The sequence below is a fragment of the Petromyzon marinus genome, chromosome 83 (assembly GCF_048934315.1).
Source record: "Petromyzon marinus isolate PM22_M1 ecotype Great Lakes invasive population chromosome 83, UKy_Petmar_22M1.pri1.0, whole genome shotgun sequence".
Lineage (NCBI taxonomy): Eukaryota > Metazoa > Chordata > Hyperoartia > Petromyzontiformes > Petromyzontidae > Petromyzon > Petromyzon marinus.
The window spans coordinates 6,159,508-6,176,247 of NC_133748.1; the positions used below are offsets into that span (position 1 = coordinate 6,159,508).

Here is a 16,740-nt window from a genome sequence, read left to right on the forward strand (position 1 = left end):
CAAATCTCGCGGTCAACCGTCAATGGTCGAGCCGCCACAGGGGTGCAATTGGCCGACCTCTGTACCTCGATAAACTTGGCACGAAACCGCGAGAGTATTCAGCACTAAATTCACAATGGGAACAAATAACTCCAGCCATTTTAGATAAATCAATTGATCGTGTATTATAGCAAAGAAACACAACCTCTTCAATAAAACTGTATCACTCATCCCTCAATGATAATCACCAAAGCAATTATTAAATGAACCCTATTAATAACCAATTAACACTAAACTAAAGTCATACTGGCATTAAAACGTCAGCTTTATAACAAACAATACACTTCAATATAATCACAAACCACTAACCTAACCTGCCAATCACAGCCAATCAGCCAGCAATCAACTCTGATTATTGTTCGTTATTTCAGCAAGTTTTTGAGCCAGATGGCCAGGATTGGGCAACACTTTTCACCAAGGAAACTGGAGAGCAGAACAGACTAACTCCGTGTTACTAACCTAACATCAAAACTTAGAAAACATGTTTAAGAATGACAGTTCAGAGACAATAAACAGCATATACGGTTGAACATCAAAAATAAAATAGCTTTTTCTTAAATCTCATTAATGGTCCCCAAAATCTATCCGGGCCACTGTTGTTGCAGTGCCTAAGTTGGCTATTATTGTTAGTTAATTTTAAAAGCACCGTGAGGCACCAACTGAATATCGTAAAGAAAATGGTTACACTTTAAAAGCAGTAACCTTGAACGCCATTGATAATGGGAAAGACAAATGGAAGGTAAATTTTCCCTCCAGATGACAACAAAATATTGATCATATTCAATATTGTGTAGAGAGGATAGAGTTCCTTTTTCTCCGATCTGCTGAAGGAAATTTTATTTTAGTGAGCTCATCACGGTGCTTCGTGGAATGAGGTAGCCTGGCATCTGAGATAAAACGGGAGATAATAATAAAAGTTACATCATGATTATTCAAGGCCCTGACTTGTGACGCATTGATAAAAATAGATCAGAATGTACCACATGGCTGTCATTGTGACGTCATGGCACATACTGACTGACGTGGATCTGGAAGCTGTTTCACGCGAAAAAGAGCTGCTGTGTATGTCTCATTATGCCGTGTGCAATCTCCAACGAAACGTGGGGAATAAAAAAAAAAATCCCAGTTGGGGCGCCGCGGTGGCAAGGTAGATGTTATCTCCCTCGCCTGGTATGCAGGAGGTCGTGGGTTCAATCCCGTCCCTGAAGCCTGTTGTATATGTCGAGTTTGCGAGAGTGTCTCTCCCTGTCCCTGTTGTGGTCGGGTGAATTTTTCTCCGGTTTTTCCCTCCACATTTAGAATCAAAATTACACGTTCAGAGTATGTGGCTGCTATAAACTTCCACGTGATGATAAGCCACTTGGTTGAGCTATCATTTGTGGTCAGGTAGCTTCTAAAAAAGAGCTACATAGCTCAGTGTCCCTTAGCTGGGAAAATAGTTTTAGTTTAAAGTTGGCCAACAACTTCCTTGATTTGATCTCCTCTACTGTCGGGTGGCGATGGAGGATTATAGTTTAACTTATTTTTGTACTTTATATCTACACAAGAAGATCTCACCCACAATAAACTGGTTAAGCTGGAATCACAATACAGCACTGGTCGTGAGAGTATAATCTTGGAATTAAAACCAAAATTTAACATCGTGCTTAAAAAAATGAGTGAAAAACAAAACAAAAACTCTTCGGAGAGCTTGAATGCAGCGGTTGTATCACAGGTAGTTAGTCCATTACAAAGACAAATAGACCCCGTGTAGCCTTCAACAGACTGTTGGGATAAGTGGTGTTGGTGAGTAGCACGTATGAGGACCAGCATGAGGACAAGCACGGCACATGAAGGAGTGGGTGAGCACCACATCAGCCGCCTTTGTCTCCCTGGTGGAAGTATTTATACACCACACCAGGTACTCAATTGAGACTGCGTCAACCTACGGGAGGCCGAGGACCAGTTCAAATAATCATCACTGATGGTGGCCTTGAGCGGGAATCGAACCTTGGTCGCCGGGTTCGTAATTTAGGTCGTTAACCGCTACAATACCGCTCCCCACAGTTTGTTATACTATTACCAATACCCGCCATTCGCCACAAACTGATGGTGATGTCACCATGGCGCCTGTTCCAGGCCAGGTGCACTGTAAGGCCACGTGAAGTGTTGAAGGCTCGCAGGTGCCATGGGTTGAATGACTGAGATAATTGGAAGATGTATACTGTGCCATCTTGCTGCATTTAAGCCGCCCGGCGCTCTGCTTGTTGTTGTGAGCATCGCTCCTCTGTCCTCCGTTGTTGTTTGAGGGCAACTGCCTCCAACTGCCCAATAGCATCCTTCACTAGCCTCTTCTATCGAGGCCGATCTTAACACTGCTGGCACAAGTCTTTGGCAAGTCCAATCAGTGCAACATCATCCCGAACCGCATTAGTGCATCTCTTCTCCAGGCCGTGAAATGCTCGTTGAGCCTCCTCTATCTGGTCAAACAGAAGTTTCTTGGCCATGCGGTGGCTGGGCATTTGGACTACGTAAGTCAACACAACCTTACCTGCCAGAGGAGCTCACTGATGAGAATGTGTCCAGATCTTTCGAGGATTTGTGAGCCCCTCACACAATCCAGCCTGGTTAAACCCAGGATGGATCGTTGGCAGGAAAGCTGAATGTTTCTAACCAGCACATATATTCCAATAAAGGAGTCCACTTTCAAAAGCGTAGAGAAGAGAGGGCATGACTGTGGCCGAGAAGACTCGAAGCTTTGTGTGGAGCGACAGAACAAGTAGCTTCCCCACAGCATTATGCAGCTGATGAAAAGATAGTGCCACCCGGCTAATTCAGAGTGAGACCTCAGCTGTCAAACCGGAGCTGGTCATAAGCACACTGCCCAAGTAGAGAAAACTCTGCACTCTCTCCACAACTGCCCCATCAACAATGGGAAGCTGAGGAAGTGGAATGTTTGATAGCACAAAATACCCAGAACCAAAGAGTATAGGTGCCTAGTGTTTTCTGGGGCTGATAGTAAGGCTCCACCTTTTAGCAGCACACTTAGTAGCACACTCCAGGTCAAGCATCAGGGCCTCCAATTCCTCCTCTGAATGATCAGCAATTACCAAATCATCGGCATACATAACATGGTTGACCAATAGGGAGCCATCCCTCGACCACACCTGAGCATCAATCAGCCTCCCATTGTATCTGTACCAGATTGAAATTTCTTTGGTACAGCCATATAAAGCTTCTCAAACCGGGCATCGATCAGCCTCCCATTATATCTGTACCAAATGGAAATTCCCCCGGTACAGCTATTGAAGGCTTTACGAACTACGTGGTCAAAATAGATGTTAAATAATGTGGGAGCCAGAGGACATCCCTGTCGCACCCCAAGGTGTACTGGGAACAGCTCTGACTCCCGGCCATGCAGCTTTACCTGGGCCTGCACACCATCATGAAGGCTCTTAATGATTGTGAGCAGAGAGTCAGGGACTCCGAAAGCACGAACAGCCCAGAGTCCAGGCCTCTTAATGGTGTCATAGGCCTTGACCAGGGCAATAAAGCAGAGATGTAGGTCTTGTGGGAATTCCCTACGCCTCTGCTGCAGCAGACGGACAGAAAATATGGCATCTGTGCAGGACCACCCTTTTCTGAAACCACATTGGGGCTCTGCAAGCATCTCCTCAGCGTGCCTGGGAAGATGTTGATTAATAATCCTTCCCAGAGGGGGGCAACTAGAGCATCCTTCCAATCCTGCGGAACCCTTCCTGTGGTCCACACATTTGTGATGATGTCATGTAGGGCAGTTGCACACAGATGCCACCCTCCCTCAGCGTTTCACTTGGGAGATCGTCTCTGCCCGGCGCTTTTCCTGTTCTCAGACTCCGGATCACTCCTCGTACTTCCTCCACAGATGACACTTCAGCTAACCACTCAGAAGGGGTGGCTAATTTGGCCAATTTTTTAGGCACCGCAACCCTATCAGGGTCATCTCCACCTCGTCCCATGATGTTGTCTGGGCTGAGGGACTTACTCTCTCCCAAGACCACACAGGAATGCTCTCCAAACCTACAGACCTGTTCAAAGGGGTCAGAGATTGGATCGCCGTTCTTTCCCGTAAGGATAGTAATAGGTGAGGTGCTGCAAATTAATTTATTGATGGATTTAGTTATTCGTGATTCGGACTACTGAGGCAGATTCCATCTTGTCAGCAACCCGCAGCCACCACTCATCCTTACAGCACTGCATGTCTCTTCAAATCTCCGAGCTAAGGCTGCGGTAAGCCTCCTCATTCTCTGATATTGGATGTTGTAGACAACGGGAGTCAGCCTGTCGTTTTCTCTCAACCAGCTGGAACACTTCCTTCTTAAGCTGGGGTCTCTGGGGAGGTGTTGACTGCATACCCAATGCAGCTATTGCAGCTGCATGAGCCAGTCATGAGCCACAGTCATGAACCTCACCCATTTCCCCTCCGCATCAGGATGGGGGATGCTGCCAACCCCAGCTGCAAACCCCAGCTGCAAGCGATGTTGAAATTGCCGCTTGCAACTATCCTCAGCTAGCTGATACCAGGCGACTGTGTGTGACTGGCAGGCACATCTAACAGATGACAAACCAATGGTCAGTGGGCAGATCAGCTCCACGGTAGGCCCTATATAGTCCAGCAGATGTTCTTGCTTGGACCCAGCGTGCATCCGTAATGTTGTGTGGATGCGCCGATTCCAGAACAGGGTGTTGGTAATTACAAGCCCATCGGCTGCGCAGATGTCTAGCAGCCTCTTAGTGTTAATATTGAGCTGATCTGGCCCATGCCTTCCGATCACTCCAATCTAGGTGTCTGCATCATGATCCACTCGGGCATTAAAGTCACCCAACAGGAAGACTCCATCCTGAGGGGGAACTTTAGCTAGCACCTGGGACAGGAGGTTTAAGAAGGCATCTGACTCATCGGCCTTGTCTGCATCTCTCTACTGATGCTCATTTTTGGTGGGGGCGTAAGTAACCATTACCATTTCTCACCTATTGTTGACAGGGAGGCGAGTCCACAGTAGCCTGTTGTTGTATATGCCGGGTCTTAAAAATTTGAAAATAATCCAAAAATAAAGTTGGGGAAATGCGTAATTATCCTAATTTATGATAATTTATGTAATTATGTGCATAAATAATGCTAATTCAAAATGTATCATCGTATGAAGTTTGCGATTATGCTAATGCACACCGTTATGATCATTATGCCCTGCCTCGTTGCCGAGGGTAGTATTATAAATCGGGATCATACAATTAATTGTATGCAGTTTTTCAGGTGTGCTGTAAGTATGCTAGATTAAGCTTGGCTTCGTTGTCTAGGTTCGTATTATCAATCTGTATAATACAATTATTCTCGCTTAACATTTACTGATTATGTCTTAGTGTTTTTATGTCAGGTCTCCAAATTCTAATCTCACCGCAGGATACAGTTCTAATAATTAAGATTATTATGCATGAACTTAGGAAGGCACCACGCAGACACTTCTGTGTTAAGCAATTTAAATTTCTAAACAAAACCTTAACACTCTAATATGTGAACTCTTATGCTTGGAATTGTCAACACAGTACTCCTGGAGATGTTCTCTTAATTTGATCCATACATTTAACCCTCAATGATCACGTTTGTTAACTGGGTAACAGTACGATCGATTATTCTTCGATTGTACTGTTAGCGAGCATACACGGTGAGAGGAAAAAGTCCTTTAAAAAAATTCATGCAACGATATTCATACGAAGGCAATAAAGAAACATGTCCCAAAGGCAAAACATATACGGCAATGAATTCATGGGGAAGATTACATAATTAACGAAATATTTGGAACAATGGTGTGCGGCAGTATGCCTGCTCCAGCAAATACTTATCAATTGGCTAAGGCTTCAATAAATTCGCGGGCAGATTCTGTGCTCAAAAGAAAGATTTCAACACAATATTCTCCCTGTGAGTGTGTAGATTCGTAACCTAGGTTTCTAAAGGTTTAGTTTTCATCGATGAATTCATTGATAATATTTATGCAAATCAAAAGAAAAATAACTACTAAAATACTTCTAAGTGACCGTTTCCCCGTAACCCAATGGCAGCCGTGTTCTTCGTTATCAGTTGATACTTGACGCGCTTATCATGAGTCTTCTTACTATTAGTCCGGGTATGTGTTGTGTGTGGTTGGTTTGTCTTCTTGATCAATTCTTTGCGTTGTAATGTGTGGGTGTGTGTGTATCATACGGGCAGCTTGGCTCTCCCTCTTCCTCAGGTCTACAGTAGTTCTGTCCACAGCTGGGTAGAAGAGTTGGCACGACGCTCGCCATCGGTGCGCGATGATCCTGTCGTCAGGTAGCACCCGCAGCTCGTCCGCTGGCAGCTGACACCCTTGCTTGGTGGCGCTGGTGACGCTGCGGTGTGCTCTCTCCTGCTCCGTCTCTCTGGCAGTGTCGATTGCGCGTGCAGCTGGTTCTCTGCGATGCTGGCTTGGTCGATGCCTGGCGCTTTCCGCCCTTTCTCGACGTTGATTGCTTGACGTTTCCCGCCGTCACAGAACTCTTCGGTGACTGATCGCCCTCGGTGGCTGGCTGTTATCTTCTGTGGTTGGTCATCTTCTGTAGTTGATCGCCGTCTTCTGCCACTGGTAGCTGTGATAGCGATGTATGGCTCGTGTCTGTTTTTATGCCAAAATTTCTTCCTCTGGCTCGCCTTCTCACAAAGGACCGGAACTTCCTTTGATTTCACTCTATGCTGCGGGGGGGGGGGGGGGGTAGGATTGTACGTGTGTCCATGTGTGTGTGTTCTCATTTATTAAGCCATTGGTTAAGTCTCACCCTGGCTTGATTCTTGTCCCCCTCCTCAGCTATCCCACCATCAAAGGGAAACAGATGCTCCAGATTGCTCCCGAGTGCGTCCTTCTTCTCCACCCTCTGCAATAATTAATCTGGAAGGAGGGGGGGTTCCCCTGTCTGGTGGAGTTCCCTCCCCCCTTTTCTCTTCCCTCCAGGTGTGACATTCTTTTGCCTCTCACAAAGGGGTGTGTTGAGGCTTTTGAAGTTAAACATTTTATTTGACCTCCTATAGCTTGATACCGTACCACTTTATAGTTATGATTCTGTACGTGACTCAAGGTATGTTTGTGGCAGTGTTTACAGTGCTTCCATCGTGGCATTTGATTTTTATTTATAAGAGATGCCCTCTGCCTGCGTATGCAATTCTATCATGTGCTGCTGGAAGACAAAGGTGGTTGGGAGACTCTTCCTCTATGGAATACATTTATCTTGGTCACGTGATCGACTCCCCTCGCCCCATCTCTCCTGGATGACTCCCGGCTTAACTCTTCATAATTATTATTTGGTTTGTTTTCCACGATTCGTGTTTTAAGATTGTATTACCACGTATGTTCCTAGGGTTTGATTAAGTTCTGTTCCCCCGTCTGTATCCAGGGATCCGTGCTGTTATACTAGAGTTATATTTTGATGTCCTGAGGTTAAGAGGTATAACTAAGTTTTAGTTAAGCTTCTTGACTGCTGGAATTCATATTCCTTGTTTTTTTGTAAAGTCATGTAGACGGCAAGATGTAAGAGAATTTAAGGTGAATAACATTAGTATTTTGATTTAAAGCTTTCGTGAATGCAGGGATTCATATTCTTGGTTCTTTCGGTAAAGTCACGTAGAAGAGAAACAATAAAATAATGAAAATATAAAACAATAAAATCTCACGACATTTCGATTGCAACACAAGCAATCATCATCAGGTGTGAAAACCGCAGCAAGAAAATTTGAAAAAAGTGGCGTTTTTTAACGTTAGCACCACGGAGAGCGATTTGACAGTTTGTTCAGATGGACGAGTCCATCCATGTTCGGAAAAGAGGGGGGAGACGAAAATAATGGATGCGGTCTGAAAGCCACCATAAGCGTGAACAATCAATTAAGACCCGAAATGGTTTATCAAATCATTCCAATGATTGCTAAGCCAGAATCCATCTTCTCGGTTGAAATTGTCTCTGTGTTTGTATATGTGGATAGCCTCATGAACGAATCTCTCATGGTAGCCAGATGGCTTGCAAAGAACCTCTGTCTTGGAGAAGTCAATGTCATGTGAGCCTACTGAATTATAACAGTGATCTGCCACGGCCGAGGTGTTGGTCCTACTGTGTTTTAGGTCTGCTTTGTGTTCACGAATGCGGTCTGAGACATGTCGTTTGGTTTCTCCAATGTAACTACTACCACAGAGGCAACTTAGTTTGTAGACGCCAGGGATTCTGGACATACAGTTTTATTATGTTATTGTTTCCCTTCTACGTGAAAGAAAGAACCAAGTATAACATTAGTATTAATAATATGTTTTAGAATAACCCACTGTGTAGATTTTAGTCTGGTTTTTAATCGGAGTGAGTGTTTTGGCAGTCTATAATGTTTGCATATTCTTGTTGCTGAGTTTTTGTCATCCCTCGTCTGGGTATTTATGTGTTTGTTCTACTTATTGGGGTGATAAGTTGTTTCCTCAAGGCCTGGCTCCTTCCTTCGCGGTCGGGTGTCACCTTTGTCTATCTCAATGGGGGTCGTGGTCTCTCCCTTTGTGGTTTTATTGCTGCCCCATGCTGCTAAGAGACAAGGCGGCCGGGAGGCTTCATCTATGGAATCCTTTTCTCTTGGTCACGTGATCGACCCACCTCGCCCCATCTCCCCTGGATGACCCCTGGCTTAACTCTTTATAATCATTATTTGGTTTATGTTTTCCACGTTCGTGATTTAACATTGTCATTTCACGTGTGTTCATAGGGTTTATTAACGTTTGTTCCCCCGTGTGTATCCAGGGATCTGTGCTGTTAAACTCGAGTTATATTTTGATGTCCTGAGGTTAGAGGTATAGCTAAGTTTCAGTTAAGCTTCTTGACTGCTGGAATAAATATCCCTTGGTTTTTGTAAAGTCATGTAGACGGCAAAAGGTAATAGAATTAAAGGTGAATAACATTAGTATTAAATTGATATGTATGAGAAGTAATAATCCACTATGTAGACTGTAGTCTTGTTTTTAATCGGAGTGATTGTGTTGTCAGTCTATGTCGACTCATTTTGTCGCTAAGTTCTGAACATTAACCGTTGTATTAAGAGAAACGAAAAGGCACATTATTGTAGAATTTGCCTGTTCCTTCGTGGCACCTGGTTGTCTGTGCTCTTAAAACGGGGGCCTTTGAGGCTACGTATATTTCCCCCGTGTCTCATTAGTAATTCCCCCCCTTCTCTTTTCTTTTGGGTTTTATTATATTTTATGGCTTATCTCCGGCTGCCTGGTTCCAGTGTGAGAGGCAGCTGCTGTGAGGGGAGGGGGGGTTTATCTCACCCCCTTTCGCCCCCAAGCGACACCATCAATGATTAAAAAAATATATATTGGCAAAATCATTCTTAATATCAATTTTGGAAAAAGGCCTATATATACAACACTGTAACTTACAGCTTCTTAGACATCACCGCCACGCTCCCACACCCCCTTCATTATTTTGTTCAAAAGAAGTGGCAATCCTTGTTGTTTGGCAGTTTCCTACGCCAAGTGGAGAGCTGTCGACCCCTCATAATTATTGAAGCCAGAACCGGTTCACCGGTCCGCCTGTATTTCAGAGGTCCAGGCAGTACTGGTCCATCTCATGACAGAGGAGAGGGAGCCTCTCATCCACAACGAAACATTCCATTAGGTCCACAAACACACGTAATATAATTGTCCCTGGGAACCGAGATTCCAACCATATAAGCACAACTTCCCACGTAGGTATATGAGGCTCTGTATGACGCCATGAGTTTATATTGTTTTCTATGTGAGTATATGGGTATCTATGCGAGTCTATGGGTATCTATATGAATATATCGGTATCTATGTATGTCTATTGATTTCTACATGAACCTGTGGTTATTTATGCGAGAATATGGGTCTATATTTGAGTCTATTAATTTATATGTGATTTTGTGGGTATCTATGTGAGTATATGGGTTCATCTAAATATCTGGTTATCTATATTAGTCTGTAGATTTGTACGTGAATCTGTGGGTACGTATACAAGTCTATAAGTATGTATGTGAGTCTATGCGTATCTATTTGCATCTGTGGGTATCAATAGGTCGATATTTGAGTCTATTTGTGTTGAACTAAGGTTGTGGATAGTTATGCGAGTCTATAGAAATCTATCTCAACGGTGACGTGAACAGTGCACATCTATGACAGTAATCAACCGGGGGAGCAACAGTGCCAGAACGGCTAACCTACACAGCAATGCTCACAGAGCGCTCTGATGCTGGGTCCACATCACCTCTTCTGAGAATCCTAGCAGAGGCCTGCGCAGGAGCGTGGACACGTGGCTATTGTGATGCTGTCGTCTAGGACTTTGAACGCAGGGAAGAGTGGACCATCGTATTGCACAACGTAGTAGGTGTGCAAGTGGACCCGTGCATGTGAAACATCATAGAATGACAGTCGGTCCATGTCACAGTCCAGCAGAATGCCCACCCTGTCGATGTGCCAGCCTCTACGGCCACCATCGCAGCTGAATTCAATGTCGGTTTGCTCTGCATCATGAAAGGCACTCAGATTTCCATCGTCGTCGTCGTCATCATCGTCTCTGTATTTGATGCACCACGACTCGGCATTTTCACCCAGCTCCGCATCGCTGGTATTGCCGCTCCGCTCCATCGACCCGTAGCAGACGCCCACACACCACTCGACGCACTCGCTGACGTCCACCTCCCAGTAGTGCAACCCGGAGGTGTAGCCCTCCTCGCACAGCGCTTGCCTCCAGTAGGAGAACGCCTCACAGCCCTCCGTCACGTCCCGACGCCTCCTGAGGGGCCGAGACAGGCTCAGGGCCTTGCCACAGTCGTCGGCGTCCAGTTGGTAGTGCAGCGTATCTTCATCAAGGGTTGGGCTCCTGAAATCTTCTCGGTCATAGAACGCACACGGAAAGGACAGCGGTTAGTCATCGGCTCCCTTAGCTGGTGGACTGCTTCTGCTGTTGTTGATACAATGACAAACAACAGTGCTGGAGAATCCCAAACAGCTGCGCTGCCACCGTTCAGATCTTGGGTTTAAGTAGAGGTTTCACCTGCCCGTGGTTACACCGGGTACTCGGGGGGTGTACGAAGAGTGCGATCGCCAAAAATCATAACCGTTGGGTTGTCTCTTAACTATATACACAAGGACAGCGTGTACATCATCAAAGCGTGTTTGTTTGCATGTTTTACCACCAACAGGATGTGTGAGTCATGCAGACTTGATGATTCCTTGCAAAAGGTGTGTCTATTTGGTGTTTGAACATCTTAACACCTCCTGTAGTATTATTATTTTTTTACAGAAAGGGTAATAATGCATATAATTTTTTTCATCACACAAACTGATAACTTATCACTCTATCTCCATGGGAGAGTGTCCTTTTAGGTGCATTTCCACCTTGGGCTGCCATTCTGTCTCTTAGTCTGCAACATCACCCATCGGTCCTGCTAGTCGACGTAAACTGCCCAAAGCCCAAACCCCCTAAAAGTTTCCGTGCCAAGTCAAGATGATGCCACTAACCTTTGCATTTTTTCTCTGTAATGCGTACGGCACCCTTTCTGTCTCTCAGTGCAATTCTATGCATGCGACCTCTCCACGCTCACTTGCGCCCCATTCGAGTGTCCATTCAAGTTGTCTACCAGCGTCCCCCCCCCACCCCCCGCTTGTGATTCGGTGTGTTCCACAGCAGGTCGTTTGCGTGCTGACGGAACACCCCTCTCCCTCCTGTAGCTCGCCTGGACCGCTGCCGCCCGTTCTCTTGCGCCTCTTCACGTCGTCACAGTCATTCGTTCCCAAACTCTGAATTCATAGGCGGCAGAAGCTTTCCTTTGTTTTTGGATGGCGTGGTCACATAGACGTAGTCACATTAATGTGAGATTCGTGTTTGACGCATTTGGTAACTCCCTTCATTTATATATTTCCATTTGCGGAATAGCTGATTGCACCTGCCGCGTTCAGTCAGCACGCGATCTGGGCATCCCACTTCCCCCACATGGCAGTGAGCCTCCGGATAGCAGGAGGGTGGTTAGAGCCTCAACACCTCTTCTCCATTGCCCATTCTCGTCCTCTTCCCTCCTCCTCACCCCTCCACTCCTTCCCTCCCCTGTAGTCCCTTTCGTGATCCCCTGAGTAGAACCACCTGGTAGCCCGCTACTACACCATTCCATTCTGTGTCACCGTGTTGTAAGCCATGTTCATCAAGCGCCTGGAGTGAAGGGCTATATAAATATACGTGTTTAATTAGATTCGATCATCAGATGTACCACTTATTAGCGTTTTCATCGTTATCAAAATAGATAACATGAACGGTGGGTGAGTGATTCGGTGAGTGGGTGAGTGAGTAATTTAGTGGGTGAGTGAATGAGTGGGTGAGTGAGTGGGTGGGTAGGTGAACGAGTGGGTGGGTAAGTGAGTGTGTTGGTGGGTGAGTGAGTAAATGAGTGGGTGAGTGAGTGCGGTGTGGTGAGCGAGTGGGTGGGTGAGTGGGTGGGTGGGTGAGTGAGTGAGGTGGGTGAGTGAGTGAGGTGGGTGAGTGAATGGGTAAATTGGCCTTTACCATCTGCCTAGTTATGGCCTTTTGCCCTCTGCAGGTTCTGTTTATTTCCTAGCTTTCCATACACAGGGGCGCATTGGTGGATCTACGGATTAAATGCAGAACTTTACAAATGTAAATTATTATTCATTATATTATTATTAAGTGTGTTCTCTATTCCACAACTTTGATGCCAAATAAAAATATCCCCTGTATAGCCTGTAGCAGTCTGCAGGGGCAAGTGTTGTTATCGAGCAGCGCTGAGGGGGTGGTTGCCTATCACCAGACCCGGGCACATTTGTCTCCCCAGTGGCGATGTATACTACACACCACACCAGGTACTCATTTGAGGATGAGTTGAGCTGGGGTGGGGGCTGGGGGCCCAGGACCGGTTCATATAATCATCACTGGTGTTGGTGGCCATGAGCGGGAATTGAACTTGGGTCGCCTGGTTCGCAACGCAGCCACTCGTTAACCACTGTGCCACCGCACGCACGCACACAAACTTACTTCTGAGCATCGCGTTTTCTGTCTTCCAATTGGAGATTCTGGGGGAGAGACTCTGCAGCAGGCCATGCAAGGATGAAAATAGGTCTCTAGTCACGATGTTGTCATTTGGCGGGTTCTTCATCATCACGGCCGTTATCCTGAACGTGGAAGAAACAAATAAGGAATAAGAATATCGTGGATCTATGGGAAAACCTTTGTTGGCCAGTATCAAGATTATTACAAAGAATAGGCTTGCAATACCCTTCCCGGTAAGAATAAGAATCATAATACAGGAGTTGTGTTAAGATGTTCAAACACTAAATAGAAACACCCCTTATTGCAAGGCATCATCACGTCTGGGTGAACCACACATCATGCGTGTTGTAAAACATGAAAACAAACGTTCACTGATAATAATAATGTATGCATTGTCTTCAAAATTGATTGGCCTGCACCAGAGCAACAGCCTCCTGGAGGAATCCGATGAGGTATAAAGCTCTTTTTCACAGATGTCCAGTAGGCACGGGTAACAACGTTAAAACAAACAATACAAAAAAACATGATCGCTGTGAAAAGTACAAAAAAGGTAAAAAACAAATGACCCAAACACATACAAATAAAACAAAACCAACCCGATTTTACCAGGCAAAGCCCACTGAGGTAATAACTTTTTGTTTAAAGCTACCTGGACACACATGATAACTCAACAAAGTGGCTTAGAAATTTGACGGTTACAGCAGCAAAAAAAATCTAAATAGTCCAGTTGCATGTTTCTAAATGTGGAGGGAAAACCCGGAGAAACAATCCACGCAACCACCAGGACAGAGAGAGACATGCAGACTCCTAATATGCAGCAGCAGGCATCAGGGTCGGTACTATCACGATGATGATAAATAAAAGTATGGCAATAATACAGCTTCCTTCATGACAAGGCCATAAAGGAGACTGTAGCTCTGGTGTAGGCCAATCAGTTCCGAGGACAATGCGTAGATTATTATGATGGAAGTGTGTTTGCACATTTCACTACAAGTATGATGTGCGGGTGAACACAACTTGATGATGGCCTTGTGATCGTAGGTGTCTCGACATATTAATACAACTCCGGTGTTATCATTGCGGGGAAGGGTAAAGTGAGCATATTATTTATTCACCATCGTGGTACCAGTAAAACATGGATCTTGAATGTTCAATTAAACTGGGATTGGGGAGTTGAGTGGCGGTGGAGTGACGTGAAGGTGTCCGACCTACCTTCTCTCCAACTCACCGCTCACCTGCGACAGAGGGACAGGGGTGCACGCGTGAGACATCCATTGGTAAGCTGGTCACCATCTCAGGGTAACCTCATCTCATGTTGATATACGGAGTGTACCAAAATGAATACTACACCAAAAAAAAGTTGAATATCTGTATTGTCTTGATTTAAAGCTTTCGTGACTGCAGGGATTCATATTCTTGGTTCTTTCGGTAAAGTCACGTAGAAGGTTTTCACACCTGATGATGATTGCTTGTGTCGCAGTCAAAATGTCGTGAGAATTTATTGTTTTATATTTTTATTATTTAATTGTTTCCCTACTACATGACTTTACCGAAAGAATCAAGAATATATGTATTGTCATTCGAGATGCTGATATGAATTTAATATGAATGCTGCACGTAATAGACATTTACGTTTTCGTTTATTTAATGTTATGGTATTGATTAGATATGCTCGAATTATTAATAAACTTGTATATGTTGCCCATCGTTCAGAAAAAAAAAACATTTTAAAACACAGATGTAGGCATGCATGATGACTCAGCATTCACAATACCATGTTTTAGTTCTTCCAGGTCAGTTGGTTTGCGAGCCTAAGACTTTACTTAAAAAATTGAAATACAAATTTAATGGTTTTAAGTCAAAAATAGGGTTTCTCTTTCAACAAAAAAAAGCCTACGTGTTAAACTAAAGAAATGGGTTTGTCAATCTAGATGATGTAAAGGTGCATCGTAGCTCTCAGTGGCTTCCTAATATCAGAAGGAAACATTTTCCCATATGGCCGCAGAAGCAGCGTGTTTGAAAATGCCACGAAATGAAGTGGTGACCGTTTTTGTTCGACGGCTGAGCCAATAACCGCCGCTGCTGCTGCTGCTGCTGCTGCGAGGATGACAGGAGTTCGCGTGATGGTGGTATACAGCTCCTTGACGAGATCACCAAAAGTATTGTGTGGTTCATTCGTGGCAGGCACTTTGTGTGTGTGTGTCATGAACGCGACCTTTTAACACTGTATTCGTTCAGCCAATGCAGCAGCAGTAGCAGAAGGTGCTATTGACGATTTCCACACTACTGGTGCCCTCTGTTCTCCACGTACCTGGATAGCCCGCACGTGATTCGTTTCCTGCAAAGCCGCCTGCACCTCTTTGGTGACAGCCACCATCTCAGCGACCATCTTCTCTCGGGGCGCCATCTGGCCATGGATTAGGCCCAATAGTTTACTCTGCTCTGCATGCGCCAACTGCTTGAGTGTGGCCCTTTCTTCCTCGAGGGACTTGATTGCAGTGTTAAAAGCGTCGTCTATGGATTTGTCAAAAGCTGCCGACGTTCCCTGAAATGGGACGAGTATAAAATTTTCCGCGTGAAAAGATTACAGTTTTAGCTACAAGTACCACCGCTGCATGGATGAGCATGACCCACGTGAGTTGCGAGCTGTCATTCGTCCAAAGTTCGCCACGTGGATGAGAGTGTGGGTTGGCGGAGGCGAAGGGGCATTGACAATGCTGTGGCGTGCGAGAAAGAACAATTGACGGAGCTGCTGCTCAATTCGCCAACAGTTAGCTGGTAGGAGCATCAGCAACGCGCCACACCAGCATGACGGCAGCTTGCAAAAACCCAACCAATAGTAGATGTCTATTGCAATTTATATTAATATATTAACCCCCCCTCTTCTCTTCTGATTGGTTCACAATTGACATCACATTTATTTCTCCTATATTTAAGACCGAAACAGGAGGATTTCTCCACAATTCTGGCTGTCACCTGATATGGCTGGTTGTTTATAATTACTGGCGAAACATCAGTATATGAATTGCAAATGTTGTGGGGGGTTTTACTCTCCAACAAATATCAAATTGGCACGTTTTATTGGCATGACAAACCACCATACTAATTGGCTATGTCGGGTGGTGGCCGGTTTGATATCGGTCTTAAGTGGAATCGGTACTAATGTGTTGAATCAAAGGGCAGCACGAAAATGAGCATGTGAGGTATTGATCTAAACAAAGGAATTCGTGGAGGAAGGACAAATTTACGTAAGAATAGGCTTTACTGTTTCTGATAAAAATACGAGGTGTTAAGATGTTCAAACATATTTTTGATAGCTCAACCAAATAGCTTATTATCATCAGGTGGAAATTTAAAGCAGCAGTCAAATAATCTAAATGCCTGACATTGATTCTAAATGTGTATGAAAAAAACAGGGGACCTGGAGACAAATCCACACAACGATGAGGAGAGCGAGAGAGAGAACCAAACTCAAAACATACAGCAGCAGGCATCGTCAGGGTCGGGATCGAACCCACAACCTCCTGCATACGAGGCATGGGAGATAACATCTCCTAGCCACGAGGGCACCCAAAAACCGAAATGGACAGCGACTATCGCTACAAGGCCTAATCAAGACTGCATTAACCA

The 16,740-nt window shown here is 45.0% G+C and overlaps 1 protein-coding gene across 2 annotated transcripts in view; it reads right to left on the reverse strand.

Annotated features, from left to right (window-relative positions):
• Positions 1-138: 138 nt before the first annotated feature.
• LOC142907798 (tripartite motif-containing protein 14-like) overlaps positions 139-16,740 on the reverse strand; it is a 38,938-nt gene continuing 22,336 nt past the window's right edge. The window contains exons 5-8 of one of the 2 annotated variants that reach the window (XM_076057603.1): positions 15,422-15,655; positions 14,323-14,345; positions 13,096-13,232; positions 139-10,939 (exon numbers count right to left, since the gene is read on the reverse strand). In XM_076057603.1, the coding sequence (XP_075913718.1) occupies positions 10,332-10,939; positions 13,096-13,232; positions 14,323-14,345; positions 15,422-15,655 (1,002 nt within the window). In that variant the 3' untranslated portion in view covers positions 139-10,331. The remainder of the gene's footprint in view (positions 10,940-13,095; positions 13,233-14,322; positions 14,346-15,421; positions 15,656-16,740) is intronic. The other variant, XM_076057604.1, reaches the window with a different exon arrangement.